The sequence below is a fragment of the Neospora caninum genome, chromosome VIIb (assembly GCF_000208865.1).
Source record: "Neospora caninum Liverpool complete genome, chromosome VIIb".
Lineage (NCBI taxonomy): Eukaryota > Apicomplexa > Conoidasida > Eucoccidiorida > Sarcocystidae > Neospora > Neospora caninum.
Window position 1 is genome coordinate 2,475,375 of NC_018394.1, and position 16,022 is coordinate 2,491,396.

Genomic DNA, 16,022 nt, shown 5'->3' on the forward strand with positions numbered 1-16,022 from the left:
CGTCTCAACTTTGTCTTTGTCGCTGCAGCTGAAGCAGCCGCTATATGTGTTGACGGTGGTATATTCAGTTCCCCCCCTGGTCATTTTCGGCTCTGTGTCTTGTTGACAAACGCTGTTCCCCCCCGGCAGATTCGAAGTTTCTGCAGCGGAGACAGCATACAGGAAGGTCTCGTTACATCTGACCGTCGAGGGCGCCGTGCGTCGGTTTCTTCGTCGCAGCAAGTTGCACATTGCAATGAGCCGAACCGTTGCCACTGGGTACATCCTGTTAGAACTAGCAACTCTTCTATGGGGGCTACCATGTCGTTACCTACAGCGCTCTGCCTCTCCGTTCTACGCCTCAGGCTGGCTGACCCACCCTTCCCTCCTGCTCAACCGCGGGCGTCTATTCGATAACACGGTGGTGTTTGTCAGGCGATCCAATAGCCGAGCAAGTTGAATTTGAGTTGACCGTTTGATACCTCAGGTTTTAGGAACATGTGCGTCGGATTTTCGCAGTAAGCGAGATGTGTATCGCGAATCGTAAGGGAATTCTCCATCCAGACACATTGCGGCTTGTGATCGCCGCTCTCCGAACCTGTACAAGGCATCGCTTTTTACGCAAGAGGCGCGGACAGCCAATATCAGGCCCAAATCGCGCTGCAAAATCGTTTCGCGACGCGTACTACTAAGTTGCATCCAGTCTATTTCTGCCTCTTTCCTATTATGTCAGAACACATGAATTTTCCGCTACTTTGGTCATTTCTTTCGCGTCTACCCTATTAACGGCGTGCCGCCTACTGTGCAGTGTCTGCGAATGAAGCAGTCCGGACGCCCACCCGTACCGCGCAGACTTGTCCGTGGCGCCCTAGTCGGCGCTTCTTTCCTTTCTGCTTATGGGTGTAGAAGTTCCACTCGGTCAAAGACGATTTATCAGTTCCCTTCTCATTCCTCTCCTCAGGAGGCATCTTGTGTCCTTTCTCGGATCTACTAGACGGGACCGTGGAAACTGTCCGAGCCACGGCGTGCTAGTCCGCGCATGACTCGCAGCGGACCGACTAACTGCCCCGTGTCGCAGCTCCTTTGTCACTGAGTGCTCTTTTGCACAGTTGTAGACAGTTTTCTTTCAGTTACATAGAATCGCTTCAGAATGGAAGTATCTCTGCCTGCTCATGGCGCCTCACCAGGCCAAGTTCACCCGGCCTCGGGCAGCGGTCCACCCCGGTCCCATAACAACACAGGACAGCGCGTTGTGTACGCTGTTGGCGCGCATCCAGGTCACCAGACTCATCACATTCGTTCTCTACCCCTTCCAATTCCGGTGGCAAGGTCGTCCGCTGAGGCCATGGCAGCCTGCTCCAGTCACTGTCCGCGTATTCTTGTCTCTGCTGCCCAGCAGGTTCTTCTTATCACCCACGCCATTGCACTGATGCTCATTGGGCGTGAGGTGTACATACACTCTCAAATCGGGGACTTCGGATCACGCAGTAGCGATGTACTGCGCCTTCCACCTGTTGCGCTATCTGCCCGTTTTCACAGCCCAGTTGATAGTGGAGAACCCCTTGTTGTGAAGGGAGATATGTTGGTATCTATGGCTGAGCTGTCCGGACAACCAGCAGGGAAAGACAGCGCTTCTCCGGGGCAAGAGTATTTGTCAGCGCTGTCAGTTGTCTCTGGGCTGATTTTCTTGGGGGGATGTCTGAGTTGCCTGATCCTCCTGTTTTCACCGGTTACATCTCTGCCGTATATCCGATTGTGCATGATTCACCGAAATAACCGCGTCTTGGTTGCAGATGGGGACTGGCAAACTCCCTCACTTTTGACAGAAATTGTCCCAGAGATCGTCATGGCAATTCTGGGTGCATTTGTTCTCGGAGGCTTCGTCTTGTCGGAACAACAAATCTGCAAGTATCTGGCAGAACACATCTCTCTCATGTTGTCGCTCCATCCGCCCACAGTTGACCTGGCCAACAGCAACGCTGGCTTTTTTTCCTTCTCCTCTCATATGCCAGCTCCCAAGATGGCTTCTGTGGGCCCATTCATGTCTCTTTTGGCTGCTGCTTCCCTCGGCGGTTTGGCATACGGCCTGCTGTTGCCGTACTTCTCTTCAACGATGATTGCCACCGTCTCCTTTTTCACCCTGTGTTTTGCTGTCTCCGTTCCGTTCTTCCCTTTTCCGTCAAGTATCGACGCCTTCCCCTCACTGCCGCCATCGCTCATCTACTTTTTGCCTCCATGCTTCCTCCCATGTGTCACCCTCGGAGCCTTCTTTGTTGCCTGCTGCTGCATAAAACACTTCCGAAAATACCGCACTATCATGTGCGCAGAGGTGAGCGCCGACTGCTACCTGGCTACTGATCCGCCAGAGTCCATGGCCGCAAGAACGCTGGATTCCGCTTCCCGTATAAAACCTAACGTGGTGGATGAAGTGTGGCTGTCTCCACCTCCGTGCAGTGAGGAGAGTCTTCTTCAGTAAACCTCATCTGGTTCGGGTTTCTCTCTTCGACACTACAAGCTGTTTCTATTCAAGACGCAGATGTTTTGCTGTAGCTAGTTAACTGTTTCGCGTGTACCTGGAACGGAAGCCGTTCACTGCTGCCGTAGTCATCGTCCTGCACCAGTCTGTTTACTTTGTGCAGTCGCTTTGGAGTGTGAGTGGTGTTTCTGTGCGCCTGCTTCAGGAACGCTGTCTTAGCTGTCTTCGGATCGCGGTGACGGTCTGCCTTTTCTCGTTTTCCGCGGTGGGGAGCCTTTCTTTCTTCGCGTCCCTGTCCCGCCTCCCGTCCGCTCCAGTCAGTTCCTGGTTCCGGACATGTCACGAGCTCCTCAAGCGAGTGCAGCCCGTCGTTCCTCGAGTGTCGACTTGCTGCGGATCCATTTGCGCTCTCCTCCTCCTCCTTTCCATTCTGCACATGCTTCTCGAGTACTTTTCGATTCGAAACAACGCTGTAGGGGTCCGTCTCCAGGGCGCGTTTTTCTCTCTCTTCAATCTTCCGGCTTTTGTCCCAACTGACGCTGCCGGAAACCCCGAGTTGCGTGCAGTCCCGGGGCTCTCTCAATGTGTCCCCTCTGCCGATGGGCAAGCGCGGCAGCCTGGAGGCGCCACCGCGCCTCTTCTGCTTCTTCCGGGCACTCCTATGCCCCAGGACTTCCGTCCCTCGTTTTCATCTTCGGGGCTCCGAAGCCCGAAGCCTCGGGGTTCTGGCGGCGGGACCCAGCTTGTTCCGAGCGTCATGCGGGGCGTCGGCAGCCACCGTCATGGCGAGCGCCCACAGGCTGATGAGGGGAGTACGCGGAGCCTCATGGTGGTGCGCTCTGGCGCCGGTGTCGCCCCGGAAGGCAGCGTTCACTGCGTCTGAAAAGGGCCCTGCCGCAGTTTAGGTTTGTGCAGCGTTGACGCCACCGCGAGCAAAGAGGCTACGCGCCAAGTGTGCGATGGAAACAAGTTGGAGTGACACAGTGTGTGCGCTGAAGCCGATAACGTGCATGCAGTGGAACAAAGGACACGCGCAGGAACGCGTGGCCACGCCACGACCAGAGAAGTGGAGCGTGGAACAAAATGCGGGGTTTGGGAGGAGTAGAGTGCGAGGAAAGGACAGGAGAACGTCAGGTCACCATTAAGGACATCACGGTAGTGACAGGTTATTTTGTCGAGCCGATCAAGACATGCGTGCGAAGAAGACGCCAGAGGCGCGCGTGGGGGGAGGGGGTGTTGGAAGGCAGATAGAAAGGAAGTAGGGTCGGTTCCTGTTTCAGGATTAGTTAACGCTGCCAGCCGTTCCCTCAGCCTCTAGCGGTGTCTTGTACTTCAAATACGTTTTGGTATAGCAGGGGCCAAAGATGAGGAAACTGTCAGAGGCGAACTTTGACGTGTTCGTCAAAGGCTTTAGTTGCAGGCTCGCCCGTTCTGTAGTAGGCGGCCAAGAATCCCGAGACAGAAGAGAACTGGCTTTGAATGCGGTTCCGATTCTTCGGCTTTTTTCTTGTCATACTCCTGGACTGCGCGCCAGGGAAGGTTATAGAAGGGGTAAAAGGTGTAGCGGGTTTGCGTCGTGTTTCGTGCTGTCCTGTCTCTGATGTGCTGTGGTGTTTGAGAGATAGGTCTCACCGCATCGTTGGGTGCAGTTTCGCTCGCAGAACGCCGCAAATATGGGGACGTGCGTCTGAGGCGAAGACTGAAAAGCCGAGGGCAGAAGTCGTCACTGTCTGGCGAGCAGCCAGGAACAAAAAATATGGAAGGCAGGCAGGGGACCCGCTGACAGAGACGATGTGGGAGTTAGATGTGACGACAGGCGGCTTGAGGACGCGTCAAGTGATGGAGCATCTAACCTCCACCTGCATACAGTGTATTCGCGCGGTGCATTTCTTATCCCGTACGTGTCGTCTCTTTTTTTGGCACAAGACCGCAGGATCCGTTACAGTTGTGCCAACTCTCTGCCAAGAATCTCGTTCCAAACAAGGCTGTGGGGGGCCAGTCGGTATGTTTTGTACTCGGGGTTGTCCGTCGCGTGATAGATGAAGCCTCCATCCTTGTTCGAAAGAACTGGTATTACAGGAGACGAGAGGATGTCCCCAGTTCTCAGACGTCCTTTCGGTGTAAACAAGTGTACCCATGTTGTTGGAGGCCGTCTTACGCCTAACTTTTGAAAACCAAGCCCATGCAACTGCGTGGTATAAACATACACTTTTGACCAGAGCATGTGGGTCACTGCTGCCCGATTTCAGGTTTCCAAGGTTGCAGTATCCTCGAAACCGCGATCGCTATGTTGCCCAATTCCGATGCAACATAACCGGTCGTTCCAGTTGAAAGTCTGGAAGCAGTAGCAAGAAAAAGCTTTCGGGAGACTCAGCAGGTTTTCCATTTTCGAGATCTCGTTCTGCCGAAACAGCATGTTACTGCGCAAACACGTCCTCCAAATTCTTTTCTGTACCGGCGAATTCCAAAGTAGTGTTTGTTAATGCCGTTTTCACGTTGCTTTCCTCTCTAGAACTCCTCTGCTTTCCCGAGTTGCCGCTTCCTTCTCCATATTCTTGTTGTCACCTCTAGACACCCACAAAACATTGGCTGTCCACTCGCCAGCGAATGGAGCTGTAAGAGCTGAAACACGTAAAGGCAACGCGATTCAGTGGAAAGATAAAGGTTTCCCTTAGTTACATGCTTAAGATTATCGGAGCATGGCAATCATACCAGTGTGACACATTATTTGGAACAAGAAGTAGGGCTGTTCCGGGAATTGAACCCGGGACCTCTCGCACCCTAAGCGAGAATCATACCACTAGACTAAACAGCCGTCGCGGAACCGCATCTTTTAAAAGTTGGACTATGTACCCTCATCCCAGGGGTTTTCTCACACGACAACCGTGGACTTTCTACCAGGCATCGACGTGCCTCATGCTGTCTTTCGACGGTTCCTCGATCAGAATCTCGTTGCTGTGTTCTGCCAAGACCCGCGTCCCTTTTTGTAAGGTTTTGACCCATTTGGAACCTGCCAGAGTTCATGAATTGCCGAAGTCCGACACAAGCCGCACTGGCTGCGGAGAACTGCACAGGAGTAATAAAAAAAACCGTCTGCAGCTTCTCGCATGACACTGAATGGTGTAATAAGTTCCTCACGCCTCGTACAGTGCCTTCTTGCCGTAGAGAACGATTCACCACGGCATTTTTGGTTATCTTTCGCTACTACCATTTCCGTGGGGGAGCGGGGCTTCCGTAGATGGCAGTCACCACTTTCGCGAACAAAACCGATGGAGAATCCGTGGCCGGTGTAACCGGTACTTCATCGCCTCTCGTAGTTACGCATGAACCCATGCGGATACTTTTTAAACGACTCTAATAGCTACTCGCAAACGCGTCCCGGTCCTGATTACTGCCTTCGGAAGCCTAATGTTCTGAGGTTCTCCCCAGCTACGTTCGGAAAAACCGCGGTCAAAGCCTGGCTTTAAGGCACGCCATCTTGAGACGCGGCCGAACACGACATATTCGCTGCGATAAATATTTTGTGTCTACTCGATACAGTGAGATCTTCTTTGTTACGCGGGTGAATATTAGAGTGATTGGTGCAGCAAGATGCCTCTCTGCTTGCTTGTAGCTGCGGCCGCAGTGCTAGACGTCACAACCTCAGTGTGTGGGCTGCATCATCGGTGATTATTATGTGCGCATGCACCCCAGGTGAAAGCCACATGCTGCAGCATGCACAGCCAAAGCAGCAAAACATCCATAAACTAGCTGAAAATCCACGTTTCTAAAAAGAAATGGACGCTTCTGGTGTGGGGGTCTCACAATGTGGTGAGGTGGCTAAGATTGCTTACGCGCGGATCGTTACGAGGAGACAGAGACAAGCTCGAGAGCGCATGTAGATGCAAGAAAAACTTGCGACAAGAATCGCATGCCGAGACAGGCCACAAACCAAAAACAAAGGAAGGGCAGTCCAGCGTGGTAGTTGTCAGCCCGTGTGTAATGCGGGATCGTGACTCAGATGACGAAGATGTTTCACTCATGTCTTCAAACTCCGCTGGGAGACTGCCTTCGCGGGAGTGGCTGGACAGATGCAGTGATGATTCTCCCGTGTCCTTCGTCAGTCGCGCGATGTCTCATACACGAAGGCAGGCTAAACTTTTCTTGCGGTGAGATGATATCTGACATTTCACTTTTTTCGTTACTTCACACTCCACAGCAGTAGCAATGTTCGCGAGGAAGGCGTCAGATCTAGTAGGTTCGTAGTTTGGTCCTCATCACGCCTTCCTCAGCGGCTGAATGGAGCATGCATGTACCGAGCTCTCTTTGACTGCAGCATTGTTTGCATTTCCTGTGCTTTCGCTACCTCCACTTCTTTTCTCCCGTATTGACTCTTTTTTGCGCTATGCAGACGCGTTTCTGCTCCCTTCGTCGTTGCGCTCCATTCTGGTCCAGCGGCAGGCTGTTTTGAGAGGAACGGGTGTTTCCCTGCTGCGGTTGACAGAAGGGGAGAGCTGCCGCCTTCGTGGTTGCCGAATGTTGTACGTGCGTGTGTTTTCCGCTCCGTCTGATCCTCTGACGCGAAGTTCGCATCCGCCAGCGATGATGCGGACGGGCTGTGCGGTGGGGTTTATTTCTACTCGGCTGGTACTGTTGATTGTTTTTCTTCACTCGGGTAGCTCTTCCGCTCCCCATTTCTCTTCACCGCGGTCGCCTGAGATCCTATGCAGCCGAAGTCTCCGTCGCCCGGTCTGCCGTCATGGCGATATCCGTGACGCATCAACGGCTCCTGTCTTAGTGTCGTCTTCCCCTTCATTCGTTTTTGCCGCCGGTCTTCGGCCGCTGACCCCGTTCTCTACTCCCCGTCGTCGATCCTTCTTCCGTTTCACTCCGTCGTTTGTGTATCTGCGGAGCGGCTCGGTTCACGCGCGCTCTTTTTCGTCTTTTCCAGAGCCCTTCTCGATCCTTTCCTCAGCACTGTTGGAATCTTGGCCTTCCTCGAGCGCCCCCACGTCTCTGGCCACGCCTCGTGGTTTTTCCACAGGCTGCAGACGCGAACGCCTGGACAGCGCACCCACGCACCTCAGCCGTCAGCAATCGCTCTGTGTCCTCTCTTCAGCATGGCCGCTCACACAGTGTGGGGCTCGAGGCCCGCAGCGTTTCAGGCGCCTGGGTGATGTGGAGCCTCCAAATGTTCCGTGTATCCCCTGGCTGACGGGGAAGGCATACAACCATGGGCGTGGGGAGCGAGGCGTTCGTAGCCGCTTGTCATGCTTTCTTCACTCGCCTTATTGCCGGAGTCCAACAGCGCAGGCTGTCGAGAATGTGTGTGCGTCGGCTGGGAACGTCTACGGTTTCGACGCTTTCGGGAGACGCAAGGAACGAGGTGCCCGCCTAGCCGAAGCATGCCGCGCAACCTCGTCCCGTAGCGTCAGTGGCGCATGTTCGATTTCCAGCGATGCCATACTGTTGACCACGCCCCAACGGGCTACCCCGGCGTTGGACAAATCCCTCCTGTGTGCGAGAGACGGCGGCACCAGGCTTGGGAGCCTCCGTCCCGCCCCGCGCATGCCTGCAGGCTGCGCCCACAGGCGCCGCCAACCTCTCTCACCAGGCTCTTTGAGTCCTGTTTCGCCCTGCGGGTTTCGCGCCTCGCTTTCACCGAGTCGAGTTCCGTCATGGATAGTTTCTCGCGTCTCTGCGCAGTCGCCCGCAGCCGCCGTGGGGGCGTCGCGGAAGAGGGAGAAGCGCCGGAAGACGGGCCGCAAGGAGGTTATGGCTTCGAGTGACGTCGAAGACGTGTGGTTAAGGGAGGGCGCCACAGCCCGCTTTCTGGGAAGCGGGGAGGTGGACGAGGAAAGACGGAGAGAGGCGCTGAAGGCACTCGCCGAGCTCGAAGCAGAGCACGACGCCGACGATCCAGTAGTTGCCCAGTTGAAGAAGCAGTTACTCGAGCAGACACAGCCACTTGCGAGTGGTGCCAATGCATCCGGTGGATCGCGCGTACGGGGCGAAGGTGCGACGCGAGATCCTTCGGTTCAGAGTAAAGGACAGAAACGAAAGAGACACGGAGACACCCGGGACACCATGGAGGAGATTGCAGAGATGGATGAAGAGGAAGAGCGGCGCGACCGTCTCGAGCATCTTCGAATGTATGTGCTGCCACATTTGCATCACTTCCTAGTGTATACTCATCATTCGTCTGGTAGATCCCGGTGTTCCCTGCCATGCAGCGCATGTCCTGAAAAGTGAGAACCGCCCGACGCAAACCTATGCAACGCGTCTCCGTCAGGAGAACGTTGCCCAGGGTTTCGTCTCTTTTGCCGACCTCCAGGACCTCGGTGGCCAATCTCATCGGCAGCAAATTGTCGCCTTTGGTGGCCTGGCTTGATGGGGCAAGTTGAGCATTTCGGGACTACTCCGAGCGACAGCTCTCAGTTTACAGTCGCGGAAACCCAGAGAGTGGATTCGTGTAGCCTCCCAACCGTTCACTTGACACTCTTCTCTGCATGGTCTGGTGGTGTCGAGGTGGATTCGATGGCGATTCTCCTTTGAGTGACTGCTGGCAGCGCCGCGTGCATCAGCCTGGGTTCGTTCGGCCCCTGAGTGCTGCATGCTTGACTTTCCTACGCTTTTCAGGACAAATCCGGGTGCGCTATTCTCAACGGCCAAAGAGAAGAAGGAAAAGAAGCCCGATGTGTACGTTCAGTCTGCAGAAATCCGAGTGAAACCGAATCGGTGCTTCGGTTGCGGCGCTGCTTTCCAGGTTCGGCTTTTCCCCGGAGACGTCCCGCTGTGGTGCCAAACAGTTTAGCCAACCGCGAACGCCCCGCCACGTCCCGTCGCTAAATCTCTGCACTTCGTCTGCAGGGTTCAGCTCCTTTCTCGGAGAACGTTCTGGAATGGACGGGAGCGAACTGTGCTGCTACCTTGTCGGATCTCTTTTGTGGTTGTGCTCCGCTAGGTAGCTTGAGGACGGGCGTGCAACACGCGTGCGCGAGTGTGTGTATTTTGCCTCTGCAGACGCGGAACCCTGACAAGGCCGCCTATGTGCCAGCCAGAGTTTTGGAGGCGGCGTCGCTGTCAACGTCCTCTTGCGCAGATTCGTCAGAAGGCGCAGCGGACCCGTCTCTCCGCCCGTCTTCGTTGGATCTGAGTGACCCCGAATCTGCCGCGAAGGCGTTCGCGTCCGCAGGAGGGGATATCGAGAAAGTCGTGGATCTAGCAGCCCGCGCAGAGAGCGTGGACTTTGAAGCGTTCGTCAGCGCCATAGCTGAGGCTGGTGGAACAGACCGGCAGGAGGTTCTGGACAAGCTGACCCTGGCGTGCGACTACAACGGAGAGCCGGTGGAGGACGAAGAGCCCGAGCGGGTCGGCGAAGAGGAACTCGACGAGCACGGCCAGGGGGGAAGGGACACGCAGGTGGCGAGGGGTAGCGAAGCTGGTCACGGAGCAGAAGACCCCGAACAGAGACGCTTGCAAGAGACTCCATCCGATGCCGAGGGAAGGTCAGCCTTCCCGGAAGACACCGCAGACGACATGGCACTCCCTGGGGCACGCCGCACCGGCGCCGGCGCGGACGGAGAGAACCAAAGAGGAGGCGTCCGCGTGGAGACAATGACTCTGTCTGAAGAGGAGCTTGGCCGGCTTCTGGGCCAAGAGGCAGTGGCTGCGCTCCACGACGACGCGTCTGTAGAAGCTGAAGGTCGCGCGCGCACAGGGGCGCAGAAACTGGTAAGGCGTTTCTTCGGGCGTGCTCGCTAAAGCGGCGCAGCGTCTCGGTCTGTGGAACGAGGGGCTTTTTTGGCTAGGCTCACAGGCTCTTTCCCGGCTTCACAGAACTGCCTGTTGTGAGTGCATTTTTTCTCAGGTTTTATGCCAGAGGTGTCACGCCATGAAGAGTGGAAAGAAGATCGACGAAGGCTTGAGAGTTGGGTTTTCTCACGGAGACCACCTTCTTCATCCCGACCGATTCAAGCGTCTCGTAGCCTCCCTTCGGACGAAACGGTGAGTACTCGAGCGGCTTCGCGAACCAGCATTCTGTTGCGAGCACTGGAAGGTTTTGGCGCGCAACGGGCTCCACAAAAATGAGGCCTGCCAGGGCGGTCACTGTCTCGCTCCACCGGCTCATTTCAGGTTCGGGAATCGGGCAGGCGCGATATTCGTGGAGTCGTGGATCTCCGGCCGTCGTTCACATGGGTTCAGTTCGTTTGTCGTTTGTCGACGCGTGCCACGTGTTTGCGTGTCTTTTGATTCTGCCCCTAGGTGTATTTTTTTGCTTTTCTTGGACTTGATCTCGCCTGAGCTGGTCCCGGCTTTGCCGGACCTAGTTCGGGTCAACCCCGTCTACGTCGCAGTGACAAAGTGCGATCTGTTGCCGGGCAGTCTTCGCAGGCCAGACGCGCCTTTCAACTCGAGCGCTGAAGGCTTCAGGCGACGGTGCATCGCCAACACGAACGTAGCGCGCCACTACGTTTTCGAGATGCTGTCGCGAGCGTACAGGCTCAAAGATTTTACAGTGAAAAATATATTCATGGTAAGCCTTCAGCCTCGTAACGCTGCCTGACCGGTTTTGGTCGTCTACGGAACGCTGACTGACGAATCGGCTGTCACCCGGTCCAGGGCAATGAAACTCCGCGCAAACGAATCTCGTTAGGGCTCCGACGAGAGAGGCTTCTATGGCGCTGGACGGGGCACCAGCAGATGCCGCGCCTTTCATCTCGGGGACGGCGTTGCCCCATCTAGCAGGCAGACCTTTCCATCTGCGCCGGACAACGCGTTCCTGCGGTCAGGATCTGGTTCTGAAATGAGAGAAAGACAATCCCGAACAATGTGTTGTCGGTTCTCCGATGGTGTAACGTCTCTCCGCTTTGCTGCTGTACTTCTCAGATCAGCAATAAGTCTGGGGCAGGCGTGTCACACTTGATTAACGCGGTTGGCCAAGAAGCGATCAGACGGAAACGCCCCGTCTACGTAATTGGGGCAGCTAACGCAGGGAAGTCTTCTTTTCTCAACAAGATTCTCGCCAAGGCTACGCGAGAGCCCGAATCGACACCCGGACCTTTACAGGTGAGTTTGACCGAAACACTGAGGTAGAGAAGCAGGTTCCCATTCATGTGAGCGCGGCACAGACAATAAACGGTTTTAGCTGTTCGGCACAAGGGCTTACAGACGGCTTCGCGAAAAGGAGTGCAGACTGGAAAGACCATGCTACCAGTTTTTGTTAGGCGTTTGCTCTAACATACCGACCGGCGGCAGAGGGGACACTGCCTGTTTCTTGAATGCGCTCAACCCTTGTTGGGTTGTTGCATATAGTGGAGCAGATGTAGTCTTCCCTGTCGAGGCGCGCCGTTGACTGTGAAGCTTGCTTTCGACATCGCGCCCGTCCAAGAGGCTTCCGCCCGTTCGATGTGAGGTTCGCAGGGTATCCAATGCGGCCAGGCAGCAGGACGACTGGACACGTTCCAGTGTACTGACGAAAGGTTCGGCGTGTCATTCGTGCGGCCTGTGATGCCTCTGTTCATTGCTTGATGCTTCGTAGAAACCGCAACTTAAGGGAGCGAAAGCAGCGGCTGCAGCCTCATCAGCAGTTCCAGGAACAACGTTGGATTTTATCCCCCTTGTCGTGAACGGGAAGTGGAAAGTCATTGACACTCCAGGAATCTTCTTGAAAGGGAGTTATGCGAACCTTCTCACCCAGGTGCGTCGGAAGCCGGAAGCACGTCGACACGACTGGGCATGAGAGAGACGCATATTGATGCAGTCCTGGCAACCTGTGGTACAACTAACGCGTCCATGAGGGCCACACAGCTTCGGAGCCCTGGCTGCTTGCAAGTTGCGCTTGACGTTCTTTTTTCTAGTGGCCTGGAGTCTCGGGAACCAGCGGTTGACGAACAGATCGTGTGCGTGACTAGTACGTATGATAACACTACTACTATACGTAGCTAGCCATGCACCGTGTAAGCAATCGGGCTGGAGCCAAGCGTTCCCTGAGCTCGTCTGGCTCCGCGGCATCAGCTGGATGAGCCTGCTGGTGCGATGGAACGTGAAGGCGACTCGACCCCAAAGTTTGAGTACTGGTTCCCTCAGTGGTAGTGGGGAAAACAATGGGCTACGCCGGTCGGGTCCTGGTACCTCGTTTGCATGCAGAGGTTCAGAAAGAGACATTTCTTACCTGTGGACTCGCCACTAGTGTTTCCCTTTCGGTTGGTGCGGGGACTGTTTTTCCCCACAGGAAGAGCTTCAAGCTGCCGTACCGTCTTCAGCGCTACACCTTTGCTCCGCTAGAGTTGCGGAGGGCCACGGCGTGTGGCTCGGTGGCCTCGCGCGCGTGGAGCTGCTCGGCGACCGGGGCTGCTTTTTCTCCTTCTTCCTAAGCCGGTCCTTGCTGATACGGCCATTCACGGCCGCAGGCACGCCCGAGGGAAAATTGGAAGCCCAGCGAAGGTAAGTATTACTTGATCGTCGTCCTCCTCTTTGGGCAACGCCATGAGAGAGTATCGGAGAGGCGAACACGCAGCTCGAGTACACAGATAATGCCTTGCACCTCTCGCACTGCGTTCAATGCAAAGATGACGTGAAATGCTTCGTACTCAGAAAGGTGCTCGATCATACCAATCTGCCCGCCGAGTGGTTTGGAATCTGACTTCTCGTGAACGCTGATGGGTGTTTCCGACCTACCATGGACGGTTCGTGTTCCCTGTGACGAAGATTATTCGTGGTTCTTCGGTGTCTTTTCCGGCGTGCTGTCTATTTGTTTAGTCGCCTCTCCCCGCCCTTTTCACCGGAACGACGCAAAGCGCTTAGTCCTCTGGTACCAGAAGACTTCTATGTAAGTTCGACGTGTCAGCGTGAGAAACCCTTCCAATTCATTCATGTTAACAGAGCGCTCATCTTGCACAGGTGTAGTGACACCTCCCAAGGAAGGCCCTTGTTTGCTGAACATGCCAAATTGAAGGGCGTTTGGAGCACGCGACACGAGGGAATGGGTTGAGCGTAGCTGGTATCTGTGGCACTAGTTTGAAGAATTCTAGTCTGATCGTTGAAGCGCTGCCGGCGGCTGACAAAAAGACTCGGTACATTAGCGTTTCATGGATGCTCCTCACGTTGCAAGATGTGCCTTATCCCGTGGAAGCCTGCTTTACTCATTGTGTGGATAGGTATCGCAGTTACGTGTGCATGCACATTTTTCCGGGTGAAGCGTGTGCTGACTAGCTGATTCGTACGGGATCAAACGACCGCAAACGTATTGGCTAAAGGGCTGAAAAAAATTAGCCACTACGTCGTTTGGTTTAGGTACTCTATGCATGAATTGCTTAATTTCTTACGCAGAACCTGAATACAAATGCATTATCCCTCCTGCGAGGACGTGAACAGTCCGCTTAGTTCCTAGGTAAACACGGGCGTCGCAGAAGACCGGACAGGCTCTCAGAAGCAAAGGCCATCCGATAGCTCAACATCTATCACTGGTGTAAATATGCGGTCTGGGTCCGTTAACGGAACAGGGCCCACCGAATGGAACATAATCCGGAGAAATACAGACGGATCCACAAGTCCTTGAGGGATCTGTGCGAATCGCACGTCGCCTTCGCTAGAGAAGGAAACTCTGCGGAAGAGATCGAGGAACGCTGCAGAATACAGCAGCTGGCTTCTGCGGGCCGACTGTCATTCTTGTTGTGACGTTTTATGCGGGGTGCTTTGCAGATTGCAGGCAAGGGGTGGCAAGAAGCTGCAGCGGACATCGTGTTGAGCGGCCTCGGGTGGATTAGCATCACGGGGTGTGGTCCTCTGCGTGTGCGAGTTCACGTTCCTGATGAGGTAGGATGTCGACCCGCAGGCCTGCCAAAATTCACAGATGATGTTCGGGAAAGCGAATGTGAGAAACGTGGGCCATTCGGAGGAGATATTGGGAAGGGATGCTTGAGCCTGCTAATTGGTGTGGATGTTTCTTGTGTCATGGTTTGTCCTTCTAGTTCGCCGTGGCGCTTGGGTCGAGCAGTGTAGCAAACTATTTGTGGTTTTCGTTCTCAACCAGACTGCATGTAGACCTGAAGACCTCTCCTCTCTTGTGGGCACCCGTGTAGTCGCGCCCTGTATCCCCCCGTTAAAGACCTGTGGAACAGACAGTGTACGAAGACCTTACACTCTGAGTTTCTCCAGGGGGTTTCGTTTTTTGCCATTACCGCAGGTGCGCGTATACCAGAGACCTGCGTTAGTACCGCGCGCCACCCGCGCCTGTCCTGCCGTTGCGACGACGCTTCTCCAAAAGACGGCGGACCGGCAAGCTGTTCACAAAATGCAGTCACAAGCGCATCGATCGCCGCGAGGAGATCCGGAACGCAGGCACCATATGAAGTCTGACATATCATATCAGTGTCCAACCGATTTCGAAGACCGCGATAACACTGCCAATGAGTTCATGCAGTGACGGCGTTACGTCCTGGGTTTCTAGGCATACGATTGGAATTGGCGAGGCGCTGTGCTGTTTGCGTACAAGCGCGTACTAAAAATGGTGAATCAAGCAAACGAGCAGAATCGAAATGCTGGGTCCCAGAGCTGACAACAATTACGCGCTGGAACAGAATTCGTCGTACCAAAGCTAAAGACTCACATTTGGCGTGCGTGTTCGATATGGCATAAAACTGCAAGTGGTTGGCCATTCCAGGCGGACGGTTCGTAGATCATGAAGATTTTCGCGCGTTTGTAATGGTAGTGTTTCTATTTTGTGTGCCTTGCCACGAGGGTGTTTCCCCCTGAGTCAGGGCACGCACAGATCTGTTTCTTCGCCGAAGTAAATATTATGGCCAGTTCGCTCATTCGTGCATCCAATCATCAGTAGATTCTCTCTCTTTTACGGTTAATAAATGCGAGGGCAATGAACAGAATACTCTTCAGGAAGACTAGAGAACACGATTGACGGAGCTTAGAGCTAGTTCCAGATTGAGCCGCGGTTTTTCCGAGTATCAGGAAATGATCGTGGATTTGCCTCATCTCTAACGTTAGTGATGTTAATTAAGAGCCGTATAAAAGCCAGCAAAGCTGTCAATGTGAGCTGCGCAGGCGAGTGGGATCCGGTGTCGCGTGACAGAACCAGGGCAACTGGTGGTTTGTCGGCATCGCACGTTCAGTAAATGGGACACAGATGGTGGCGGCCGGTAAGTCCGGTGTGACATCCGCTTGGATCGCTAAATCTAGAAGCGATTTCCTGCCAGTTTAATTCCGACTGTGCGGTCGGGCTCGCTTACGGGCGAAAGAAGTGAAAGCAACCGTTGGGGCGACTCACTCATTAACGTAAGCTCCCTTATAGGCGGAGAACACTTGCTTAACCCCAAAACAATTACTTCTTACGAACAATGTCAAAGATGAATAAGATTAGCTGCGGATCCAGACAAAAGAAGAAATACCAATGTTAAGAGATATCTCCAACGAGCCCACGGCGTTTGCGCACCCACCAACAGGGCCCTCACCACGTGATCTGGAGTCAACACCTCAAAACTGTCCGAGGTTTGGCATGCCCGAGAGCCAGTCGATCTGATTTTGCCGGTACATGTTTAGGCGTCCCATGCCAGCGGGATACTGAATTGAGTCC

At 54.5% G+C, this 16,022-nt stretch overlaps 2 protein-coding genes and 1 non-coding gene across 3 annotated transcripts; 2 read left to right on the top strand and 1 right to left on the bottom strand.

The window, feature by feature from the left end:
* Nucleotides 1–1,129: 1,129 nt before the first annotated feature.
* Nucleotides 1,130–3,338, top strand: NCLIV_026970 (conserved hypothetical protein; the record flags this gene model as incomplete). Its single annotated transcript, XM_003882892.1, has 2 exons — nucleotides 1,130–2,308; nucleotides 2,661–3,338. 2 exons carry the CDS (start codon nucleotides 1,130–1,132, stop codon nucleotides 3,336–3,338), a joined length of 1,857 nt encoding a protein of 618 aa, XP_003882941.1.
* A 1,860-nt stretch (nucleotides 3,339–5,198) lies between these two features.
* NCLIV_t090003 lies at nucleotides 5,199–5,270 on the bottom strand. The gene has a single exon. It is a non-coding gene; the product is annotated as a tRNA-Pro (tRNA).
* A 1,766-nt stretch (nucleotides 5,271–7,036) lies between these two features.
* On the top strand, nucleotides 7,037–14,861 carry NCLIV_026980 (hypothetical protein; the record flags this gene model as incomplete). Its single annotated transcript, XM_003882893.1, has 12 exons — nucleotides 7,037–7,057; nucleotides 8,141–8,586; nucleotides 9,074–9,200; nucleotides 9,458–10,168; nucleotides 10,305–10,441; nucleotides 10,700–10,970; nucleotides 11,324–11,503; nucleotides 11,976–12,134; nucleotides 12,669–12,880; nucleotides 13,196–13,265; nucleotides 14,138–14,251; nucleotides 14,622–14,861. 12 exons carry the CDS (start codon nucleotides 7,037–7,039, stop codon nucleotides 14,859–14,861), a joined length of 2,688 nt encoding a protein of 895 aa, XP_003882942.1.
* Between the last annotated feature and the right edge of the window lie 1,161 nt (nucleotides 14,862–16,022).